The sequence below is a fragment of the Talpa occidentalis genome, unplaced genomic scaffold (assembly GCF_014898055.3).
Source record: "Talpa occidentalis isolate TD23 unplaced genomic scaffold, MPIMG_talOcc4v2.1 talOcc4.6, whole genome shotgun sequence".
Lineage (NCBI taxonomy): Eukaryota > Metazoa > Chordata > Mammalia > Eulipotyphla > Talpidae > Talpa > Talpa occidentalis.
In genome coordinates, this window is record NW_023604972.1 from 116,079,096 (window position 1) to 116,104,590 (window position 25,495).

General features: G+C 35.0%; 1 protein-coding gene and 1 non-coding gene across 2 annotated transcripts in view; both read left to right on the forward strand.

The window, feature by feature from the left end:
• HCN1 (hyperpolarization activated cyclic nucleotide gated potassium channel 1) overlaps positions 1-25,495 on the forward strand; it is a 327,077-nt gene that overhangs the window by 215,016 nt on the left and 86,566 nt on the right. Inside the window, 1 exon segment of the mRNA XM_054688488.1 lies at positions 23,744-23,962. Coding sequence (XP_054544463.1) covers positions 23,744-23,962 — 219 coding nt within the window.
• LOC119261493 (U6 spliceosomal RNA) lies at positions 10,604-10,706 on the forward strand. Its single transcript, XR_005129034.1, has one exon. It is a non-coding gene; the product is annotated as a U6 spliceosomal RNA (small nuclear RNA).

Sequence of the window (25,495 nt, forward strand, 5' to 3'; positions counted from 1 at the left end):
TTCCATGAAACATTCTCATCCTAGTAGTTATGCTAAAGTTTCAAGATATAAGGTAAAAAGCTCATAGTATATCAGATTCTGATCTGCCCCAAATGGGGAGCAAGACTTTTGCTACTTTTTTCTTTAAGCAAAACTAGACTGACATAATATGATGTTCATCATAAGTTTCTGAAACGTCTAGAAGATAGCCCACAAAAGCTCTAAGCTCTTCACCACTGGTGCTTCCTGACACAAAGACACAATCCCACAAAAGGAACCCAACAGTACCACTCCTTTTTTCTCCTAGTGTTTTGTGATGAAAACAAGTTACTCCTATATAATTGTGTGGTTTATATTCTGGTAATGCTGCTGGGTTAGGTTATGCCAATGCCACAAAGAATTAGACATAAATCTCCAAATTAAAATGAAGTACTTTTGTAGAGAGGCATTAGAACTTTCTACAGGCCAAATGAGTTGATTTACACCTTCTACCCAATGAAGCAATTCCCAGATGGCTTATATTCTTAAGCATAGTGTGTGCTTCCATTTCCACAATTGTATTTTCCTTTTTTTCCCACAACTGTGTTAATTTTATGACCCAGCTGTTGACTATTATATTGATTTAACATCATCAGATTCTAACTGGAAATTTACTATTATTTTCCTCATGGAGTTGCCAGCCTAAACACATGATCTTTTTCCTACCATAATGTTGTTTAGAAAAGATCAGATTGCTTGGTTTTGAAAGCTGAATGCAAAACAATATTAAATGGATTTAGAGGTCCATTAAATAAATTTGGAAATCCATGCTATCAGCATTATTCTGTAGTGCAGATTAACTCTGTGATAGGTGAGTGCCCTCATTTTATATATGAATATATAACATCTATTTCACATAGGCATATGTATTAAAATAGAAGTATGCATAATGTGCAAACATGTTTAATCTTTCTGTTTGCATATGTCTAATAATTATATTTTAATAAATATATTATTTCAACATTATTGCTTGCATTTCAACAGAATAAATTATAATCCCTTCTTCTATCATTCTAAATAAGACAAGATTGAAAGAAAAATTTTAAAAATGCTTTTTTGTTATTCATGAAATCAATCCACAGACCTCTGTTGGCTTTTCCCCCCTAAGTATAATTCATAAGAAATAAGAGTTTTGAGGCACCCACTTTTATTTATTCAAATTTGTGTGGTGATAATTTCTATGCCATTCTAGTAGGAGACTTTCCATTATGTCTCCAAATTTGTTAACATTGCTTTGTAAACATCTGTACCTCAGATATTTTGAATTTCTACTTTTTTTCTATCATAGCATTTGTCCTGTGGTCTAAATAAGATTTTGAAATCTACCTGACAGTTGTTGTTCCTATTGCTTTCGGTTTCTTTTTTGGGAGGTGTTTGGAGGATTGAAATTTTCCACCATTAAGTCATACACCTTTAGCGTGACCTTGATATTTTTCCCTCTGCACTAATGAGACCCTGGGTAGCTCTTATTTAAGGAAGTTGCTTTTGTCTGCTTGGCCAAATTAAACTGATCATAACTAATTGTGAGTAACCTGTTGTTTCATTTATTTATATTTATAGTTCATCCATAAGAACTTGAGGGAAATTCTTTGTTTTGTTTGTGGTATCATGATTAAAAAGACAACACTGTATTCTTTCTGGCCACCTGCTAGAGACAATGACCTTGATTTTTTTTTTTTTTTTTTGCAATGAAACTGGATATAACAAGATCACTTTCTCTGTAATAGCTCTAGTATGACAAACAGCAGTTTAAGGTCAAATACTGTAAGACCTACTAAACACAAACTACAATTTTACCCCTAAATCTGACCTTGATCTAACTTAACACCAAGTAATGATAAAAATGTTTCCCCTGTTAATGACCGTAATTTTTCCCAAATAATAATGTTACAGAAAATCATGTTGACATAGTAGGCAGAAAAGTTTATTATTAGTGCAATTTGTTTAATACTGGATTATAAATAGCCAATTAATATACCTCAGGCCATCATCAAAAATACTTAATCCGAGGGGGGCGGAGCAACATGGCGGCGAGGAGACGCTGCGAGTAAGATCTCCCATTAAAAAAAGTGAATAGGGAGGAAAAGCGGCAGGTCTCAGTGAGAAGTGGGACACGGAAGATAAACGGGTGACGCCAGCGAACTGCGCAAAGAAGAAAGTGGCCATAAAAGAGGACTAGAAGGGAGGGAAGCGCAGAACCCTGCTCCCCTCCCCCGCCCACAGAGGCAGCACTCTCCGACCGGCAGAGAGGAGGAAACAACACACCAAAACGGCCCACAAGAACAAAGGACGCAGTAAGCGGGACTGTGAGTGGAAAGGAACTATTGCAGCCACCACACCCCGGGAACGGGAGCTGAGGCGAACCCTGCAGGATCCGCCGCGGCGGTGAGCGAACGGCTCCTGGCGCCATTAGAGAAGAACAAAGACCCCGGGAGACCCGCACACAGCCCGGGCTGCCAGTAAGCTGGCGCGGAAACGTGGCGCGCTAGGGGAGCTTGAAAAGCAAGTGCAGACCGGGATCGCAGCTGCCCAGGTCCCCGCGCCTGCGACCTAGGCTTGCGGGGAGACGCACGGAGGTCCTCACTGAGGTGAAGGTCCCTCCCTGAGTGAGCAGGAACCAGGCGCCCAGGCACGGGAGCTGTGCAAAAGGCGCCATTCCCGCGCCACTGAACTGGGCTACAGCCCGCGTCCTGGACCTGAGGGCTTTGAACTGAGACCCGGGGCACGAAAATTCGGGGCGTGGTTTCTCCACGACGGTGGGGCACAAGGCAGACACAGCACCCCAAAGCTGTTGAGGTGTACCCTACCATTCCCGCTCTGTTCGCTGTCCCACGGGGTGGGGGTAGGCGAAAAACAGCCCCCCAAGGACAATAGGAGAGATCTCTGGCGCCACCTAGCGACCAGGAAAAAAAAAAGTCACTAACACCCTATAAAACAGGACATTTCTTAAGACTGCTTGAAAAGGGCAGAAGGTTTCTGGAGCACCCAGTGGCCAGCCGGGAAGTTATTCCACGCCAGGCCCCTTCCGACCAGCAGTCTGAGCCTACAGAGGGAGCAGGCACCCACGTCCGGGGCAGACCGGGTGCGCAGAAGAGTGTGCCTGAAACCGGAGGCGCAGGGACTGCATCCCGCTTCGCCATTTGAGAACAGGGACATTTCTTCAGTAAAAACTGCCTAAAACCAGCAGAAAGCTCCCCCAGAAGACAGAGATGGCTCCTGGAAGAGCCAGAGGGGAGCGGAGAAGTTCACCCAAGATGTCAGTCAGTCCGAGCAACACAGTGTCCCAACGCATACGACAAATTAGAAAACAGACAGTAGGGAGTAGAAGAACCACACGCAACCTAAAAACTCCTCAGGAAAGAAGCACACCACAAAAAGAAAACCACTCCCCAGATTGCAACGACAGCAACTTGGAAGAACTTCTGAGCCTTCCAGAAAGAGAATTTAAAATTGCCATGATTAAAAAAGTGATAGATCAGAAGAAGGAAATTGAGTCCCTAAAGAGGGAAGTAAGAGAAATGCAGGAGATCAAAGAATTAATGGAGGAACTAAAGAACTCTGGGAAAAGCAATGAAAGCAGAATAGATGAAATGGAAGAACGAATAAGTAATCTTGAAGACACAGAAATAAAAAGAACCAAAACAGAAAAGGAAAGAGAAGTACGAAGGAAAAAGAATGAAGAAAGACTTCGGGAACTATCTGACTCCATGAGGAAAGGAAATATAAGAGTTATAGGAATTCCAGAAGGAGAGGAGAGAGATGTAGGAACAGAGAAAATATTCATGGATATAATTGAAGAGAACTTCCCAAATGAGAAGAAGGAGCTGAAAATTGATATACAAGAAGCAAGAAGAACACCAAACTTCCACGACGAAAGGAAAAACACAGCAAGACACATAATAGTAAAGCTCCCAAGAATCCAGGACAAGGAAAAAATAATGAAGCTGACAAGAGGGAAGAAACAGATAACATTCAAAGGAAAACCAATCAGGCTGACATCAGACTTCTCTGAAGAAACACTACGGGCAAGGAGAGAGTGGAGGGACATAGTCAACAGACTCCAAGAAAACAGATGCCAACCAAGAATACTCTATCCCGCAAAGCTCTCTTTCCTCCATGAAGAAAGAATATGGACCTTCCCAGACAAAGAGAAACTCCGGAATTTCATTGCGACTAAACCCCCACTCCAAAAAATACTACAAGGAATCCTAAAGCCAGAACCTCAGAGGGACGAATAACAACGAAAGAAGACCAAAAAAAAAAAAGTTATTAAAAGAATAAATAAATAAAATCAAAGGAAAGACAAACATAATGGCAAATACAGATGCTAACATATCAATATTAACTCTAAATGTAAATGGACTAAACTCTTCAATAAAAAGACACAGAGTTGCAGCCTGGATTAAGAAACAAAACCCAACCTTTTGCTGTCTCCAGGAAACACATTTAGCTACAAAAGATAAAAATAGGCTCAAAGTCAAAGGATGGAAAACAATCCTACAAGCAAATGGGCCAAAAAAGAAAGCAGGAACAGCTATACTTATATCAGATAAAACAGACTTCAAACTCAAAAAAATAAAAAGAGACCCCAATGGTCACTACATTATGATTAAGGGGACAATACTTCAAGAAGAAATAACACTCATTAACATATACTCACCAAACGAAAGAGCACCAAAATATATCAGACAACTGTTGTCCTCTCTGAAAACAGACATCAGAGAAAACACATATGTAGTGGGAGACTTCAACACACCACTATCAACAATGGATAGATCAACAAGACAAAAAATAAGTAAAGAAACTAAAGCTCTAAATAAGGACCTAGAGCATTTGGGCTTAACAGACATCTATAGAACACTAAACCCAAAAAAAACGGAGTACACATTTTTCTCAAGCGCACACGGATCATTCTCCAGGATCGATCACATACTGGGGCACAAGACAAACATCAACAGATACACCAAGATTGAAATCATACCAACCATCTTTTCTGACCACGAAGGCATCAAACTAGAAATAAATCATAAAAAGAAGGCAAGGAACTATCCTACCTCATGGAGATTAAAAGCCACACTACTGGAAGACCACTGGACTAACGAGGAGATCAAAGAAGAAATTAAAAAATTCTTTGAATTGAATGACAAGGAGGACACCAATATCCTAAATGTATGGGATGCAGCAAAAGCAGTAATAAGAGGAAAATATATAGCAATAGAAGCTCACATCAAAAAACAAGAAAGAACTCAAAGAAACAACCTAATCTCGAAGCTCAAAGATCTAGAAAAAGAACAACAAAAAAACCCCAGAACCAGTAGAAGAAAAGAAATAATAAAAACCAAAGCAGAAATAAATGAAATTGAAACTAAAAAAACAATCCAAAAGATCAATGAAACCAAGAGCTGGTTCTTTGAAAAAATAAATAAAATAGACAAACCCCTAGCCAGGCTCACAAAGGAAAAAAGGGAGAAAGCACAAATACACAGAATCATCAATGAAAGAGGAGAAATCACAACGGACACAGCAGAAATCAAAAGAATAATCAGTAACTACTATGAACAGTTATATGGAAACAAGTTCAACAATCTAGAGGAGATGGACAAATTCCTACAACTCTACAATCACCCAAAGCTAGATAAAGAAGAAATAGAACACCTAAACAGACCAATTACAAGCAGCGAAATTGAAATGGTAATTAAAAACCTCCCCAAAAACAAAAGCCCAGGACCTGATGGATTTACAAATGAATTCTACCAAACATTCAGAGACGAATTAGTGCCTATCCTTCACAAACTCTTCCAAAAAATTGAGAAGGAAGGGACAATACCAAACACGTTCTATGAAGCCAATATTACACTAATACCAAAACCGAATAAGGACAACACAAAAAAGGAAAACTATAGGCCAATCTCCCTAATGAACACTGATGCAAAAATCCTCAATAAAATTTTAGCTATCAGAATCCAACAATGTATCCATAAGATAATTCACCACGACCAAGTTGGATTCATTCCAGGGGCACAAGGATGGTTTAACATCCGAAAATCAATCAACGTTATCCAACACATCAACAAAAAGAAATATAAAAACCATATGATAATATCAATAGATGCTGAGAAAGCTTTCGACAAAGTGCAACACCCATTCATGATAAAAGCCCTTGAAATTCTTGGGATACAAGGAACATACCTCAACATCATAAAGGCCATCTATGACAAGCCAACAGCCAGTATCATTCTCAATGGTGAAAAGCTGAAAGCAATTCCATTAAGATCTGGAACAAGACAAGGATGTCCACTCTCACCACTGCTTTTCAATATAATACTGGAAGTCCTAGCCAGAGCAATAAGACAAGAGAAAGACATCCAAGGAATCCAAATAGGAAAAGAAGAAGTCAAACTATCACTATTTGCAGATGATATGATAATATACATAGAGAACCCCAAAATCTCCACAGAAAAACTAATTCAACTCATCAATCAATTCAGTAAAGTGGCAGGATACAAAATCAACACGCAAAAGTCAGTAGCCTTCCTATACACAAACAATAAATCTGAAGAAGAAGAAATCAAAAAAACCACCCCTTTTATTATCGAAACAAAAAAAATCAAATATTTGGGAATAAATCTAACAAAAGAGGTAAAGGACCTATACAAAGAAAACTATAAAACACTGTTAAAAGAAATAGAAGAAGACACAAAGAAATGGAAAGACATCCCCTGCTCATGGATTGGAAGAATAAACATTATTAAAATGGCCATCCTACCAAAAGCAATATACAGATTCAATGCTATTCCAATCAAAATCTCAATGGCATTCTTCAAAGAAATAGAACAATTATTGATGAAATTCATATGGAATCACCAAAAACCCCGAATAGCCAAAGCTCTACTGAAAAAAAAAGAAGGAAATGGAGGCATCACACTCCCAGACTTCAAACTCTACTACAAAGCCATAATCATCAAAACTGCATGGTATTGGAACAAGAACAGACATACAGACCAATGGAATCGAATAGAAAATCCAGAAATAAACCCACAGATTTATGGTCAACTAATCTTTGACAAAGGAGCAAAGACTATGCATTGGAGCAAAGAAAGTTTGTTCAATAAATGGTGCTGGGAAAACTGGGTCGCTACATGCAAAAGAATGAAGCTTGACCACTACCTCACACCATACACAAAAATCAACTCAAAATGGATTAAAGAACTAGACATAAGACCTGAAACCATAAAATACATAGAAGGAAATATAGGCGAAACACTACGGGATTTGCACATCAAAGACATCTTTACAGACACATCACCCAAAGCAGTGATAGTGAAGAGAAAGATAAACAGCTGGGACTACATCAAATTAAAGAGCTTCTGCACAGCAAAAGAGACAATAACAAAAACAAAGAGAAACCCCACCAACTGGGAGAACATTTTTGCACCCAACACTAATGATAAAGGACTGATCACAAAAATCTGCAAAGAGCTGATGAGACTCAGCAACAACAAAGAAAATAATCCAGTCAAAAAATGGGCAGAAGAGCTAAAAAGAAACTTCTCTGAAGAGGAAATGCAAATGGCCAACAGACATATGAAAAAATGTTCAACATCACTTGCAATCAGGGAAATGCAAATCAAAACTACCATGAGATACCATCTCACACCAGTGAGAATGGCACATATTAAAAAAACTAGCAACAACAAATGTTGGCGAGGATGTGGAGAAAAAGGAACTCTTGTGCACTGTTGGTGGGAGTGCAAACTGGTCCAACCACTATGGAGAGCTGTGTGGAGATTTCTGGACCTACTAAACATAGAGCTTCCATATGATCCAGCAATTCCACTCCTAGGTATTTACCCAAAGGACACAGAAACATCAATTCCAAAGAGCACCTGCACTCCTATGTTTATAGCAGCACTGTTTACAATAGCTAAGCTTTGGAAACAACCCAAATGCCCAAAAATAGATGACTGGATCAAGAAGATGTGGTACATATATACCATGGAATATTACTCAGCATTCAAAAAAGATAAACACATGCAATTTGCAGCAACATGGATGGCACTGGAAGGGATCATGCTCAGCGAAATAAGCCAAAAAGAAAAAGATAAATACCGGATGGTCTCACTCATAGCAGGAATCTAGAAAACTTAAATAAGGGACCAGGAAAATGAATATAAGAAAGTGAAAATCAAAATCAACAAAAAACTATGAACCAGAGACACTTTTTGGGGGGTGGGGGGCGGGAGGGGAAGGATTGGGGTCAGAATGGGGCGTTTGCAATTGTATGGGGGAATATAAAAATAAAATTTAATATTTAAAAAAAAAAAAAATACTTAATCCACTAATATTTAATGATAATACATTATCTGTCTAATTCTGCACTAAGGGAAAACCACATCTAAATATCTTTATTACCTACTGAGTTTTGAGTCAGTGTCAAACTAGTTTAAATAACTGGCAAAACGCTTCAGATTTTAGTGTATTTAAATGTGTTCTCTGTTATATGGACCATACATGAAGAATGATTCTGGGAAGCCCAGGACATTTCCATATTAAGCAACAGACAACATCTACATTGCCTTTATCCTTTATTTATTTATTTATTTATTTATTTATCTATCTATGTATTTATTTATTTATTAAGGCTTATTTTATTTATGCATACAAAAGCTAGGGTGTAAGCTGGGCAGGGGAGGGTGGTGAGAGGATTCACCAGAGACAGAGTGGGGAGCAGAACAGGTGAAGTAACTGAAATATACTGATAAGGGGAGCAGTGGGCGAGACAGGAGAGGTCTGCTGTGCCATGTGGGTTAGCTCCCTGACCGGGCATTGAACTCATGCTGCAGTGGCTGCCAATAGCTTGACAGCGCTGAGACTTAACCCCTTGTACCACCAGGGAGGCCCCCATTATCCTTTTGTAATTTGCTGGGGAATAGTTAAGGAAATAATAAATTTAATTCCCTCTATTTACCAAAGATACATGTTTTTTTATATGGAGACATTTCTGCCACTTTCAATCTCTACCCTAAAGAGAAAATTGGACCTATTGACAACAATAATTTATGCTTCATTTTGTTCTAGTAAGTAAGCAAAAATAGTTTTCGTGTTTTGTCTTTAATACATTTGTCATTGGAAGATGAATAACAATGCCATTTAATTGATACTTTGTATTTATATATGTGACAAGCATATTATCTCACCAGATCTCTAAGTGTTTTTTACTAGGCTAGTCACATTTCCACATTTAAGTAATGGATCACAGTTTTTATCTCCAATGTAAATGTTAGATTTGTTATCCTCATATGCAGGAAGCAAAAGTAACTTCTGTTAGGTTGTCAGTTTATGTATATTGTATAGGCTTTGTGTCCTAAAGATGTCAAAGATGACAATTGCATTACTGCAGTGGTATTTCAAATTTAACTCTCAATACTTTGCATCTAATAAAGCACTAATATATTATTATTTCTCTTCCTGGGAGAAAGTAAGTGGGAAGAAAAGTCTGTGAAAGTATGTCTAAAAATTAGCTAGTAATCTCAGTCACCTGATACAGCATTCATGAGGGAGAAAAAAAAACTAATAAACTTGTAAATATTTTGTATTATTTCAATTTTTATATCAGCATCCAATTATATGCTAAGGTCTTTATTGTCATTTATGACTATATAGATATAAATTGGGAGAATAATTGATCAGATTGTTAAAAGCATCTATTTTCAATAAATTCACAGTTCATATATCAGTCACAGTGAAAATAATCTTAATGAGAGATCCTAGTTTCTTTTTTTGGTTCAGGTGAAGGCTTCTGGCGTTTCCACTTCCAACTTACTCAAGGTAGCCATATTAACATTATAGAATAGGATGATACTCCAATAACTGTTAATCTAGTTAAATATTTTTCCTAAGTTCCATCATTGCTAGATGCTTGATACGAATGAAGTTGGTTAGGAGATGGTTCCTGCTCGTAGAGAACTTGGTTATATTGATGAGAGCAAACAAATGACAGCTCATATGGTGCAATCACATGATAAATGGAAGCACCTTCATTGAAAAGCTGGGCCAGTTGGGAGGGTTGAACTTAAGGAATGAAGGTAGGTCTCTGAGAAAATTACAAAATAACCTGCATATTGAAAGACTAGCAGGGATGACCTGCAAAGAGGAAGGATAACTAAAGGCATATTGTAGCGGAGAAAACCACCTAGGTAAAGGCATGGAGGAAAGGGAATTGACTTCTTTAGGGAACTGCAAGTAGTTCCGTGTTGCAAAGAACGGAGTCTGGGATTCTTATAGGGGTTAGGAAAGATAAGGAGAGTTGCTGAAGAGAGCAGCAGGGGCTGTATCATGACAAGCTTGTTGTGATCCCTGTGATAGGTCTGGAAACAATTGTGGCCATGGAAACAATTTAAGCATGGAGGTTTGACTTCATGTTAATTTGACTTGTTGGTTGCTGCTAAGAATGGATCAGAAGGGAGCTAAAGTAAATGTTAACGTAGTAAATTGTAATTTTTGTTATAATTTGTAGTAAATTCAGACAAGAATAATACAAGAAAAGTAAAGTATTTCTTACTGGAATGTAGAAAGGAAACTCTTCTTCCTTTAATAGCACGTATACTGCAATTGAAACAAATCAAAGAAGATTAGCATGGCTCATGCATAAGGATAACATGCAGATTTGTGAAGCCCTCCATATGTTTTTTTAACAAAGTGAAGTTATTCATGCTAATTAAACTTATCATGGTAATCAGTTCACTTTTTATATATAAATTAATGATGTCTACCTTAAACTAATACAACGGTATATGACACCTGTATGACTATACAGGAAAAAAATGAAAAGGATCTCTATTGTTCTAGTCAAATAATATGCAAAATAAAAAGAGAGTATCCAACTTTAGAAACAAAAGCAGAATCAAAGTCCAAGGATGGTGACAGAACAGAAAGGTTAATTTAATATCAACCACTCTTGCAAGATAATATCTAGTGTCTTATAAGATGATAGTATCTATCTGTGACACAGTGCTGATCACAGAACTATAATTTTCTTTAAAAAAAAATCCTTGAAAGGAAAAGAACTGGCCTCAGAATTATTAAAGGTCACAATCAAAGAAGTGCACAGAAACCTAGCATGGTTATTAACAATACCAAGTCATTTTCCATTATAAATATGTGGTAATGGATGTAATCAAGTGCAGGTTGTAATATGACATCAAACCAAGTAACTATAAAAGGTCGTTGACAGTGGTATAATGAGGTATAGATTTGGACAGTGAACTTAATATATATATGTATGATGTCTCTAATTGATGAACACCTGAAACTTACATAATGCTATAACGCAAATTTACTTCAATAAAAAACATAAATATAAAAAGCTTCCTGGAAGGAAAAACTTGGCAGGGAATGGGAACTTGGGTGTAATAAAGAAGTGAGACAAAAGAAGGATCCTTTTTAATTGTTGAGTCTGCATGTTTGGGTGGGTATTTTGTGATCCATATGTAATTTCTTCAGCCTAGTATATTGAGAGCTATTTGGGTAGGTAGAGTTGAAGTAGATACTGCTTAGCTGCTCTTTAGCTTGGATGCTCCCCAGTGAAGAGAAAGGAAGTACAACCTGGAGTCAATCAAGTGAAACTAACTGGGATGGGGTTTCAGGGACAATAAACTTTACTGGTAGTAGCAGAGTTCAGTTCAGACACAAAATTTGGGTTATTCATTGACAGTCAAATAGAGGACATCCAGACAGATAGTTAGGGTAGAGGTCAGAAGAATAGTCTTGTTTTACTTAATCTTATTTAACTCTTTTCACTTAAGTACTTGAATAAAGCAAATTTATTATGTTGGATTTATTGTTTTCCTTATGGGAAGGAATAGTATAAATAAAGGAGATAAGATTAAAATCACTAAATTTCTAGCATCTTGAGAGTTACCCCTGAACTCTGTTGAGGCTACCCAAGGAACCTCTAGATCATAACCTTAAAATATTTGGATACGAATTTATTTGTATTGTATAGGTTCTTAGATTATGGCCTTCCAGAGAAAATGTCATTGGCTTTAATTTCTTAGCTTAATGAGACTTTAGATAATTTCAAGTCTCTTAGAAAAAGATAAAGGAGAGATTTTTGAGTGGGCCATTTTATCTTGGTTCTGTGTTTGGAGAATTGGGTACACTTCTCCCAAACATTAATTGTAGTAAGATTGTAGTTGTCTCAGTGAGGTTTACTGTTAACTTCAGTCTCTACTGTCCAGAGAAACTGGTGACATATCATTACTGGTAGCAGCACACTGATTGCATATAAGGGAAGCCAGTATGCTATGCCTCTTTTAGGCAGACCTGCTGTGTCCATACACATATGGACATATGTATTTAGGTGTGGACCTAAATACACACGGATGATGTTATTGACCTGTGTTACTAGAGCTGAAAGAATAGAGAAGGTGAAAAGAATATGATTCATTGGAGCAGATTAATCGTTTTAGAGCTGGCTTTGGAAAATATGGCATGAGTCATGGAAATGATGCACAAATCATTAAGCTTTAAATATTTACTTATTTTTTTTGTCTAAACAGTCCCTATTGACTGAGAAATGCATGTTGTTATTTTTTAAGGGTTTCTTTAGTTTTTCAGGTAAGACCTAGTGCTGTTTCCTTCCATTTCAGAAGATGTTAAAGAAGACACATCAATGTGCTATGTGAATGTGTTCTTTAAAGTTGGTCTGCCAGTTTGTAGCAAACTTGGTGTTCTGCCTGATTAAGATGTTAAAGATCAGCCTTATACAGATATAGCTCTAAGCGGTGTGTTCCTTTCAAGAAACATTAGGTATTATGTTTCATACCCAAAGTGGTCAGAACTGGGGGAAATGTTGACATTAGATAATATTAGAACTGGAAACAAATAAGAATTCTACTAAAGGACTCAGGGAAGCTTCATTTCTGGTAACATTTACCTTTGTATGCTATTTTTAACAAGCAGAAAGAATAGACTCCTTTCCTAAAAGTAAAATAGCCTTAGTTTTCTTCTCCTTGCCGTAAGCAAGTAGTGAAAACATTCATAATAGCATGATTTCAAATGAAATATTCTGTAGTTAAATGGGATATTTCCTTTGAATGATAGAAATGCCATAGTTGAAAATGAGATGGTGGCCCTTGTATTTTTGTTCTGATTTTAAAGAATTGGAAGGAACACATCAGAAATGGGAATTAAGTCTGAATAATCATTTTCCTTGTCTTGTAAATTGGTAGAATCAGAATCTGGAAAGACAGAAATAAAGAGAGAAAGTAAAACAGATTGTCTCTAATTATTTTATGTGTGTGTGTTATAGTTTGTTATAGATTCCCAAACAGAGAAGGTGAGAAAAGATAATCGGAGACTTGAAAAAGAAATCTCTCTCTCTCTCCCTTCCTCCCTCCCTCTCATGCACACACTCACATGCTCACACTCAATGTGATATAATTGGAAAATTGACTTATCAGATGCATCTGAGACTGGGGATTTAACCTTTTTTATGCATTAGTAGAAAGGGTATTTGGTTTGATTCCATTGATCCAGCAATTGCATTTTGCCTCTCTAAAGTATTCTTTGGTATTTAAATTTTCTGTGTAATTTTGCTTAAGATCAAGGAGACTACACATTATAAAACTTACATTTGTTTAAGGCTTATGTGGATTTATAAGTCAAAGCAGAATACACTCTCAGAACAGTAACTGACACAGACGCCTTACATACTAAGAATACACTGAGTACACATCATAGAATAAGAACATTCAGTTGGAAGTTAGGCTTCTAAAAATAACTAAGTGCTCAATACTTTCTGCTTTTTACACAGTATTATAGGGTAGAGTATTTCCTATGCCTATCTTATTAAATTGCATAATCAATATGCCAAGTTCTAGTATTACTTGTAATTGAAGGCTTTATTTGCTTGTCTGCAATTTAAGGTCATGCCTTTAGAATTAAGTAGTATATACTATTTCTGATTTGTGTAGTTACTTCACTATAAAAGAGGATGAATATTAAAGTTTTTTTTCTCCCCTAAAGTAAAATTAATCTTTTTTTTCTTCTTGTTGAGGCAGCGTTAGTTATAATACTGTGTAGGTTTCAGATGCACAATTTCTCACCTCAGCATCTATCTATGCCATGCCATGCCATGCCATGCTCACCAAATGTCTAGTCACCATCCACCACCAATCATCTCCCTCTTGCCATTTACCAATTCCTCCCACCCCTCCCTGTAACAACCATTTTGTTATTAAACTCTAAGGGCTTGGGTTTTATTTGTTTCTTTGGTTAATTTTTTTGTCTTTATATTCCACTAATGAGTAAAATCATAAAGTATTTTTCTTTCTCCTTCTGACTTACTTCACTTACCAAATTCACTCAAACTTCATCCATGTTGTTATAAATGACAATATTTCATCTTTTTTATAACCAAGTAGTTTTCCATTATGTATATATACCATACCTTCTTAATCCATTCATCTGATGTCTTTGGACACGAGTTGTTTCCATATCTCGGCTATTGTGAATAATGCTCTAGTGATTATAGGGGCACCTTTTTTTTTTTCAAATTAATGTCTTCATAGTCTTTGGGAAAATATCCAGAACTAGAATTACTGGGTTATATGGCACTTCTATTTTTAATTTTTCAAGAAATCTCCATACTGTTTTCCAAAGTAGCTACACTAATTTACATTCTCACCTACAGTATAAAATAGTTTCTTTTTCTCCACATCCTTCCCAACACTTATTATTTCTAGACTTTTTGATAGTAGCTATTCTGACTGGTATGATGTGAAATTTCATTGAGTAACACAGTAATTTTAATTGGTGTCATTTATCTTTTAAAATTGTGATGGAAATAACTGTAGCACAGAAGGATGGCATTCTGTATAATTAAGCAATGATCTAACAAGAACACATTTTCCTAAAATAGATAACTCCATGGCAATGTTGGGCAATGCAGATCATAGTGGATATACTTATTTTACCCAGATATATTATAATGAAAATTTATACTATCACTTTTAGAAATGAGATGATTTAACTAATTAATAGTTGACTTTTCCTCATAAATACCCATATGTGAGCTGAGTACAGGATGACAATTATTAAGGTTTAGCTTAAAATGTACTGTGTGCACCATCAGCATGTGAGAGAACCAATGGAGAGATAGGGCTTCTTACCATAAGACCATAGGCAAGTTAAAGAAACTGAACTAGTCAGATGTGCCCTTAAGCAAGAAATAGTATTATCTATTACTTTAAGATATCTTCTTCCTTGCATATGAAATTAACATTGTTTAGTACAAGAATATTTATCCATGTATATAATTGTTTATTTACTTCTGTGTTTTAAGCTTGTAATCATGGATTCTGAGGCTCAGTTTGTTCATTAAAAGGATAAACTAAAAATTTTTCCATATCTTGTACAATACCAATTTTCTATAAGTCTATGAATAAATGTCAGACTGTTACAGGGAAGAAAACTGTTTAATAGCTTGACTGTTTTATTATACATCACTATCCCTTCCTGCCTCTGGAAGCACAATAAGAAATCTAAATAGGAAGGAAAAAACATTGAAGTTAGTTTAACATGATATCAAAATTTCCTGAATATATTAAATGTTGAGGGAAAAATATACCCTCATTAAGGCAGCATTTCAAAATCTGCAAATGGTGAGAGAAAGTCTGGCTTTTATAATAATGGAAAAGCTCTTTAACCTCAAAACAAATAACCAACATAAATAACTAAATTCCTAAGAAAGTTTTGTGTCACCTTATACTTTAGTGGTTTAGTTTCTGTATTTTACTATGCCTATCTTGGAATATTAGATTTTAATAAAATGCTTCATGATTTATGTATTTGTAAAGAGATTAGGATTGTACCTGGCAGAAGAAAACACCATAAACATGTTTGTTAAATTAAAACAAACAGATGGATCAACACTATAAATAAATTTAAACCCTTGCAGTGGGTTTAGCGCAGCACTGTGAAGCTGTCTGCAACTTCTGCAGCGCAGGTTCGATTCCCCTCCGGCCAGGGAGATACCCACATGGTGCCGCAGACCTCTCTTGTCTTGCCCACTGCTCCCCTTAGCAGTATATTTCGGTTATCTACCTGTTCTGCTCTCCACTCGGTCTCTGGTGAATCCTCTCACCTTCCCGTGCCTCTGGTCTGTACCCCAGTTCTTGTATAAAAATAAATAAATCTTTAAAAAAAAGCAAACCTTCATTTTCAGAACTATATTAGGTGGAAAACATCTAAACATCTTATGTATCAATTCTTTTATATATAGTTATTTTATGTGGCAGCTTTTTATATAAATCCTCTCATTTACTCTTCATAAAAAGTACACATTCTTTCCACATTACCCCATTTTCATACAAATTGACAATATGTAAATTAGAAAGTAAATTTAATGCTTTGTTTTAATATGGTAACATAACCATTTATATAACAAAATCACATATTTATTTCATGATTTAATTAGTAACAATTCCTCCCAAGAACTACATTGTAGCTTAAAAGATGTTTCTAACTTTTCTGCCTCTATGTCTTAAGTGGCAACAAACATTCTTTAAGAACAAGAGTCCCAGCCTAGCAAAAGGGATTATAAAGCTCATTTTCACTTAATCTCAGTAGTTTTTAACAATACCATATGCTAAAACGTGTAATTAGCAGACTGAAACAATATGAGAATACCATCAGAAGGGATGATCTATTAATTTGAAGATCATCTGTAGGGCCTCCCTTGGTGGCGCAGGTGGTTGAGCGTCACTCTGTGAAACTTTCCGCCCCCTCTGCAGCACCGGATCGATTCCAGCCAGCGAGGGTCCCACATGACCTGGCAGACCTCTCCTGTCTCGCCTGCTGCTCCCCTCCTCATTGTATTTCGTCAGTCTGCCTGTTCTGTTCCCCGCTCTGTCTCTGGTGAATCCTCTCACCCTATCATGCATCTGGCCTGTACCCCGGTTCTTGTGTAAATGAATAAATAAATCTTTTTTTAAAAAAAAGATCATCTGTAAAGAGCTGCTTTACCTTAAACCCATATGATTAATTTAAAAGTGAATTTAAATGATAGCAGTTGGGAAATATGGCTTCATTGTTTGTTTCTCTCAGGCCAGGTGTTGAGTGAAAGCAAATAGCTTCAGTCTTTCATATTGAACCTATGGAAGGTCACCTGCATCTTCCACACCCTGTATAGGATTAGTCTCTGACAAGAATTTCCTTCTAGAGAATTATGCATTTTAGATACCAGAATAGGTTGTTCATTCCAGACTTTGGGGATGGAGGAAAGGAAGAGAGTCCTTTGAAAGTTCTTGGCCAATAGGAAAATATACAAGTGAAGTATGGCTGTCTGACTAAACCATCATTATTGATCACATATTCTCCAGAGAATTTTCCTTCACAGATTTTCTAGGATGAAAATCTGATACAATAGTTCTTCTAAATTCCTTTAAGATCTATAAGGACCCCTTTTGCTGGATGAGATAAAAATATATTTCTGCACTATGCTTATGTTCTAAAATGTTTGAAAACCCTACTTTTATATTTATAGTGAGTCATGAAATAAATGACTATGACTATATTTGGAACTGAGAAGGTTTATACTAGTTCAGAAAGACCTGTACTTGAATTCCAGCTTTGACACCTACAAGGAAGTCATGTTGAGCAAATTTTTTAGTTTTTCTAAGCTTTGCATTCCCTATTTGTGATCACAATATCTGGTTTCAAGAATGTTATGAGGAATAATGAGATGATATAATAGTGCCTTGCAAGAAGTAAGTGCTCTGTATATGCTACCATCTTCCATTGTTCCTTCTTATTTTTGCACATAAAAATAAAATATATTTACTATTTTTATGCATGCAAAATGTATTTCCTTGTATAAATTATACCTGATACAGATATTTTGCTTGAAAAGTTAATTGTAATAGAAAAATCACACTTAACATCTTGAAATAATGTCTTGATTTGGGATCTGTTGGATTAGAAGTATTAATGAAAGCATAAAAAATGAGTTAATGAGAAACCAAATTAAAAAATAATTTATCAATTTGCTTAATTTTTATTTTAAAGTAATGCACCAGCATTAAAAGAAATATGAGAAAATATATCCATGATCTAAAACATCATTAAATTTTACTTCTTAAAACTACTTATTGCAAATGTTGTATTTTATCATCATTATTGAAGCAGTAAAGAGTACAATTGGAACTGGAGGAATTAATTGACCAGGAAACAAGTCTAGAACAAGTCTCAAAATAACCAGAAATCTTTCATTTTATGGCAACAACATTTTAGTGTGCAGTAACTTTATGTTTTATTGTTAAAAACTATTTGAATCCTCTTCTGCAAAAAGTTTATGAAAGAGGTAAAAATGTTTGCATGCAGATCATAACACTACAGATAAAAAAAATAATGCATTTCTCCATCTGAAAAAATATATAGTTGTATCCTAATTTTAAAAAGTATTATCAGTATGAATCAATGGCATTTATTTGGTGATATTGCTACTGAGAATAAAAATATATTTTCCAAGAGTGCAAGAGTTTGTCATGTGAACTGAAGGGAAATAATTCACTACTTCCTAATACATATGAATATATATGAGCCATTGCTCTATAACAATGAAATCAGCAAAAGTGCAGAGTTGGAGGTTCTGTTGCTTCATGCTGTGGAGTTAATGTTGCTTGCACAGCACTACCCCATGGCTGAAATGATACATCATATGTGTGTTTTTTTTTGTTTTTAAGAAATATTATTTTCCTTGCCTGTCACATTTTGACTAACATCCAACCTGCTGGCAGTCGTTTCCACAAGTTTCCTTAGGAATTTCTTGCACATATATTCCTCCTAAGTAATTAAATTTGGGATGACTTCATTGAATTGATCATCACTTGTCTTCTCACTGACATCATCACTTAGTATGGTCTGTAACAAAAAGTCAGAAATAATCCTTCAACTAAGATAATGACATCCTTCTGGGTGATTCATAAATGTTTCTGATTATAGTAATTATATGAATCCATTAATTCTAGGAAACCTATTTCAAAGAACAAAATAATATAAAATTAACCTTTAAAAACAGTGATAGTTCTATTTCAGTCACTTACACTCTAAAGTGCACTCCCACGTCTATTCATGTTTATCATACTTCAGCATTGTCAAACTAATGGAGAGCAACTGTTACCCTACTGTTCTCTCACATACCGATGCAGTAAAATCATGATCATAGCAGTATTCAAGTGAGCACACATTTTTTTTTTTTGAATTGGTGACCTTTTGTGTTATATTTTCTGTGATTTTAGGTAAATTATGTTCTACTATATTCCTTGTCTTAAGTATTTCTTTTTTTTTTAAGATTTATTTATTTATGCATACAAGAGCTGGAACACAGGCCAGAGATGCAGGGGTTGAGAGGATTCATCAGAGACAGAATGGGGAACAGAACAGGCAGATTGACTGAAATACAGTCCTGAGGGGAGTAGCGGGCGAGACAGGAGAGGTCTGTTGCGCCATGTGGGTAGCTCCCTGGCCGGCCAGGGATAGAACTCATGCTACAGAGGCTGCAAATTGCTTCATAGTGTGGTGCTTAACCCCTGCGCCACCAGGGAGGCCCTTAAGAAGTTCTTAATGCAACTTTCTATCTGGCATTCATTATAAATGATAAGTTTATTCAACTTTGAAGAAATAAATTGGGCACACTAATCAAAATTTGGTAATCTAGGTCTACAGAGCTCATTCTCCACTTGGCTTGCTTATTGCACTACTTTGTTATAATTCTGATTTTTTTAATATTTTGGCAGTAAATATGTATATTTCCAAATCTCTAGTTTCTATAGTATGTTTTGCTACCATTTTACCTACTTAAACTTTTATACTCATATGTGCTTTCAGATGATTAAGGAATCAATTCATATATTAAATAATGAATTTTAGTTTGTGGGAAAGATAATGGACTGGGAGGAAGTATTATTTCTATAGTATGATACTAAAGTAGCTGAGTTTGAGTTTGAATGTCCTTTCTATGGAGGTCTAGACAGACAAGTAAACATTACTCTTTTTCTTTTCTTCTTTCTTTTCACCATAACCCTTCACCCTGACCCCAAATTCAGCAATAATATATGCATATAATATCAAACCAAATGTCTAGAAAGTATTCTAACTTAAACCTAGGGAAAGCTCAAAATACATTATTTCTATATGAAAATTCCCAGGTGGAATAAGCAATTTTACTTAGATTTGCTCCTGGTAATTTGTATAATACATTTTCCTGAAAAAATATTTATTTCAATGATACCTCAGTGAAGCAGTGAATTAAATGAGTGAACACTTTGAGGAATAAAACACTAATTATAAGGAGCAATTTGTTCGTAAATCATTAAAATAAAAGCAAGGTTAAGAAATTAAATCAGAACTTAATCTGTTTACTTTCAATAGGATTCAAATTAATATGTTTATTATATGTATTGCATATATTTTGATCATTGGTAAGGCACTTTAAGTGTACAATCTTAATCCTCATACTACCTTCATATTATAATATAGCAATATTATAGTAAAATAATACATGCAAGATACAAAACTCTTTCAACTAAATGGGATATTTATTTGTCAGCATACACAATTCCAAAGTTTATGAGTTTATTATTTGGACTTTTGAATTGTGTTTGTATATATGTGTTTGGAAAATCCCATTAAAGCATGAAGAAACTACTCACATACATTCAATATATGTTTTAAATTTTGTTTTGATGATTTAAGCGTTAATATGACACTGGCATGAAGGTTTCATGTGTGTGTGACCTTACAGTTGCACAGGGACCCACTTTCAGCAGGACTCTGTACTTGGTTTGATGCTTTACTGCTGCTTTTTAAAAATTCTTAATAATTTTATCTCTGAATTTGTGTTCAGTAGGTGAAGTCCAGTGGGACAATGGAGCATGAACTTGAGCAGCAGGGTGGCAGCTGTGTATACACAGGTTCAGGCCTGCAGGCACAGCAGGCAGCACAGAAGCCAAGCTGTTGGCCCGACACCAAGTCACACATACTCAGCAGTCTGAGATGCTGTGTGTCCCCAGTGTGGCCAACCTGAAGTGGGTGCAGATTAGCAGTGGCAACAACAGCCGCAACAAAACAGCAACTCTGGGAGATAATACTGAGTCTTTGCCAGCAGGACAGGGATAAGACTCATGATGAGAGACCAGATGCCCATCAGTCCCATGAGCCCATCCCCACTGTATCTACACAACCATCTAATCTCTTGCCTTAGTTCTAAGAAGGTGGAGCCCAGGCTGTAAACATGTCTATAAATTATTACAAAAATGGTGTGCACATGAACATGGCAATAAAGCATAACTGCTATCCATCATGCAAAATGTCTAGTTTTGAAAACTACTGGAACATTGCAAAGAAATTAGTGATCAGTTAAATTCAAAGATCATCACATTGATGAAAAACATCAGTATTTTCACATGAAGCTTTAAATGAGCACATTATTAGCAAGGAAAACAATTTTTAAAATTAAATTTCCTATACTATAAATGAAAATACAAGGATAGAATGTATAAGTAGGCATTTGGGATTATATACATAGAAATCATCAAATTATTTTTTATTTTTACATGAGACCTTGGCAAGTTACAGGAAATATTAGAGGAAATACAAAAATTTCTGTGTATTAATTACATTTAACAATACATTTAACCAATATAAAGGCAGTATAAGGTATCTTTGTTGTGATGGAATTGTTCTGTTTCTTAACTGTGGTGATAAATATTTGAACCAACATGTGATAAATATTTGAACCAACTCATTGAACTAAATAAACACACAAATCAGTACATATAAATTAGTGAAACATGAATAAGCTCAGTGTATTGAATCCACATCAGTTTCTTTGTTGTGAAATTGAACTGTAGTTTGCAAGATGTTACCTGTTGGGAAAACTAAGTGAAGGGCTAGTGGGCATTAACTTTCCTAATTTGCCTATTATCTTAAAATAAAAAAAATTAACTTTAATAATTTAAATTTAATTTTAAAAAATCATTCTACGACCTACATAAGGCAATTTTTGAAGAATTCATTTTTCTTTATGGAAAAATTATTCCATGAGAATCATATCTCCAAATATACTAAAATTTGTATTTTAAAATAATTCACAAGAAATATGAATTGCCACAGCCTATAAGACACTCTTAATAGCAGTAGTAGCAGTTATATCAATCTTTCTCAAAATTAAAAAGTATCAGAAATTACTTATAGTCTTACATTGGCTCCAAACCACTTTCATTTTTATCACTGAAAATGAAATTGCTAATTGTATAAATTTTTATGACATAAAAAATGGACTTGTAGAAAATTAAGGCAGAAAAAGTATTTGATCAACCTAGATAACACAATAAATAGTACTATTATTTAATATATATAAAATTATGATACCAAATTATTTTTTGCAATTTGTTGTTGTTCATCTAGCACTATTATTTAAGTTTCATATGTAAGGAAATATTTTAAAAGAAGCATTTTGAGATATTATCTTTAACAGAACTATTTTCCTGCCTTTTAAACTAAACGTCCCCAAATTTTCATTTGCCCTGGGCCTCATACATTATGCAAATTGATAAAAAAATCCTTTAAATTTTATCAAAGGGTAAATATAATATATCAAAAAACCTATTTTTATAGATTAGAACTTGGAATAAAGTTTTGAAGTGACATTAGAATTTGTATCTAATAACATAGAATTCATTTTTATTTAGAATGTTTGCCAATGTATTATTTTGTTTGTTTTATATCATTATTTTATAAAATGCTGACAAGATCCATCCATCAACAACCCTGGCATTTGAATGCACATTCCAATGTTCATTACTCTTAGAGAGGACTTCAAGGAAGTCTTTCCATTTATCAGACTTGTATTTCCAAAAATATGATTACTTTACATTTTAGAAATATGAGATTATGGACTGCACAAATATATCAGTTTAGATTTAAAAATATCTAGATATCATAGTTTTGATAAAAATTCCTATACTTCTGACCATGCATGTCATACCACACCATCTGCACCATTTCCCAGCTTCCAGATGTATTCGTAGAGAATGAGCACATTTTCTGGAAACCTTAAAATAAGCACATCATATTCTTTCTTGGCATCTTTGTGTGAACTCCATTGTCCCAAAAGAAATTTTAGTTTTAAAAACAACAACAAAAATACCATATGTTTTCACTAATGTGTGGGAGATAATGAAACAAAACAAATGAGCAACAACAGCAACAACAAAAAGCAAAACCTTAGATTCTTCCAGCATAATGGTGTTTACCAGAGGTGAAGAGGGAATGAGGCAGCCTGGGATAAAACAGGTAGTATAAGGAAACTAGCTTTGTTGTTGATTATAGTTAGCATATACACACGTTGAACTATATAGTGCTGTACACCTGAAACCTAGTTATAGTTGTAAACCAATATTACTTTAATAAAAATTTAAAACTAAAAACACCAAACCTAAAATTGACTAGGAATGCATATATCAGCAGTAGATTTTCTATTTCATGGTGCTAGCCAGATTTTAAAGATAAAGTCATTTATTTAGCAATTAGGGAGGCATATATGTGTAAATACTCCATTGCAAGAATGTTTTTCCATATCCACTATTCTATACTGCTTTTGTGTACAGGTCATAATCTTTTTTATATGACTCAGTCCATTTTCTTTCTCTCTCTGTTCCAGAATGATTCATGGGGAAAGCAGTATTCATATGCACTCTTCAAAGCGATGAGTCACATGCTGTGCATAGGGTATGGTGCCCAGGCCCCCGTGAGCATGTCTGACCTCTGGATTACCATGCTGAGCATGATCGTCGGGGCCACCTGCTATGCCATGTTTGTCGGCCACGCCACAGCTTTAATCCAGTCTTTGGATTCCTCAAGGCGGCAATATCAAGAGAAGGTGAATTTTTATCTCTAATATTTCCAAACAGGTAGTTTGTAAATTGAATGAATAGTGTTCAAGGTAACTAAACTGTCCCATATATCAAAAATATAATGAGATGAAATGCTTACAGCAGGAAAACACAATCTGTTTTGATATTTTAAGCTTTCTTCAGTATAGTCCTCATAGCATTTATTTGTTTCTAGTTTTTCCCTTGAATACTTTGTAAAAAACTGAGTTTGCGTCTGCATTAAAAAAAAAGTTACACGTTTCAAAATGTACGAAGATGATTTAAGGTGCTAGTTCATGTTCTATCATAGTTCAACAGTTAAAATAATATAAACCCTTCTCTAATATATGTTAGAAAAATATGTTAGCTGATTAAATGGGAACAGGAAGTCATTGCACATGTCCCTCCATGGATGTTATAATCATAATTTATATCACAATCCATATCCCTAGTTGAACATATGTTGCCTTTATATCTAGATAAATTACCACACCCTCCAGTCTTAAAAATGCATATTAACAACTGCTATCATGCATTCTTATGCACAATGTATTAATTAACATGATTGCTGCTCTAAACTTTTCTCAAAAGAAAAAGCTAAATATATGCAATGATATATCCATTCAGCTTATTTCATGCGCTGATTTACCTGGGCTGGGATAGATCTTGGATAATAGGAACAATAATTGACCAAATACAGTAATTGACAAACAGAATAAGTCATAACTGAAGGGAGAATTTGTATTGTGGAGATCTGTTGAATATGAAAATATATATGGCATGCACCTTACCAAAGTATATTTCTGAAAGTAATGGTTAAAATGGTTCTAAAATACTTATCCTGGAGAGTGATAACAACTTAGACGCATAATTATTTATAAAACAGACAAGATTGTTTCAGTTGTTGCTTTATTTACAGAAGTTTTCAACACTATAATCACACAATAGAAGTAGAGTAACTAGATACTTTATTTCCCCTGAATGGAATTAGAGCATCACCAAGTATTATACTGTGCCTGTTGGTTTTTTCAAATGAAATAATGAAAAGATGAACCACCAAAATTGTTTCAAGGTTCATTTTAAAATAGTCTTCAATTAAACTGCAAAGAAAGAACATAGTAAGGAAGAATATACTTTATATGATTGTGACTGACTGAAAATTGCACAATAAGGAATTTGGCTAAATTTATGGAGATTTAAGGTAAGACTATAATACTCTGTATGTTTCTGTTAGTTTCTTTTTCCTTTCCAGCTGATACTGCTTTTAATAAAAAATGATCTTTATCCCACCTTAATTTTATCCGCATCATTGCTACGTATTTCTTAAAACCAAACCAACAAAACTTGTTTTCAGGATAACATTTATAAGCACTATATTGCATATTAAGTGAATTCACAATTTTTGTGCTTTCAGAGCTGCTATATAAGCTGATTTTAACTCAGAAACTCATTTAACTCAGAAACCTATTTAATTATGGACATATTTAAGCAACGATGTTATTATGTTTATCATAATTCAAGTAATCGAGTATTTCATCTTC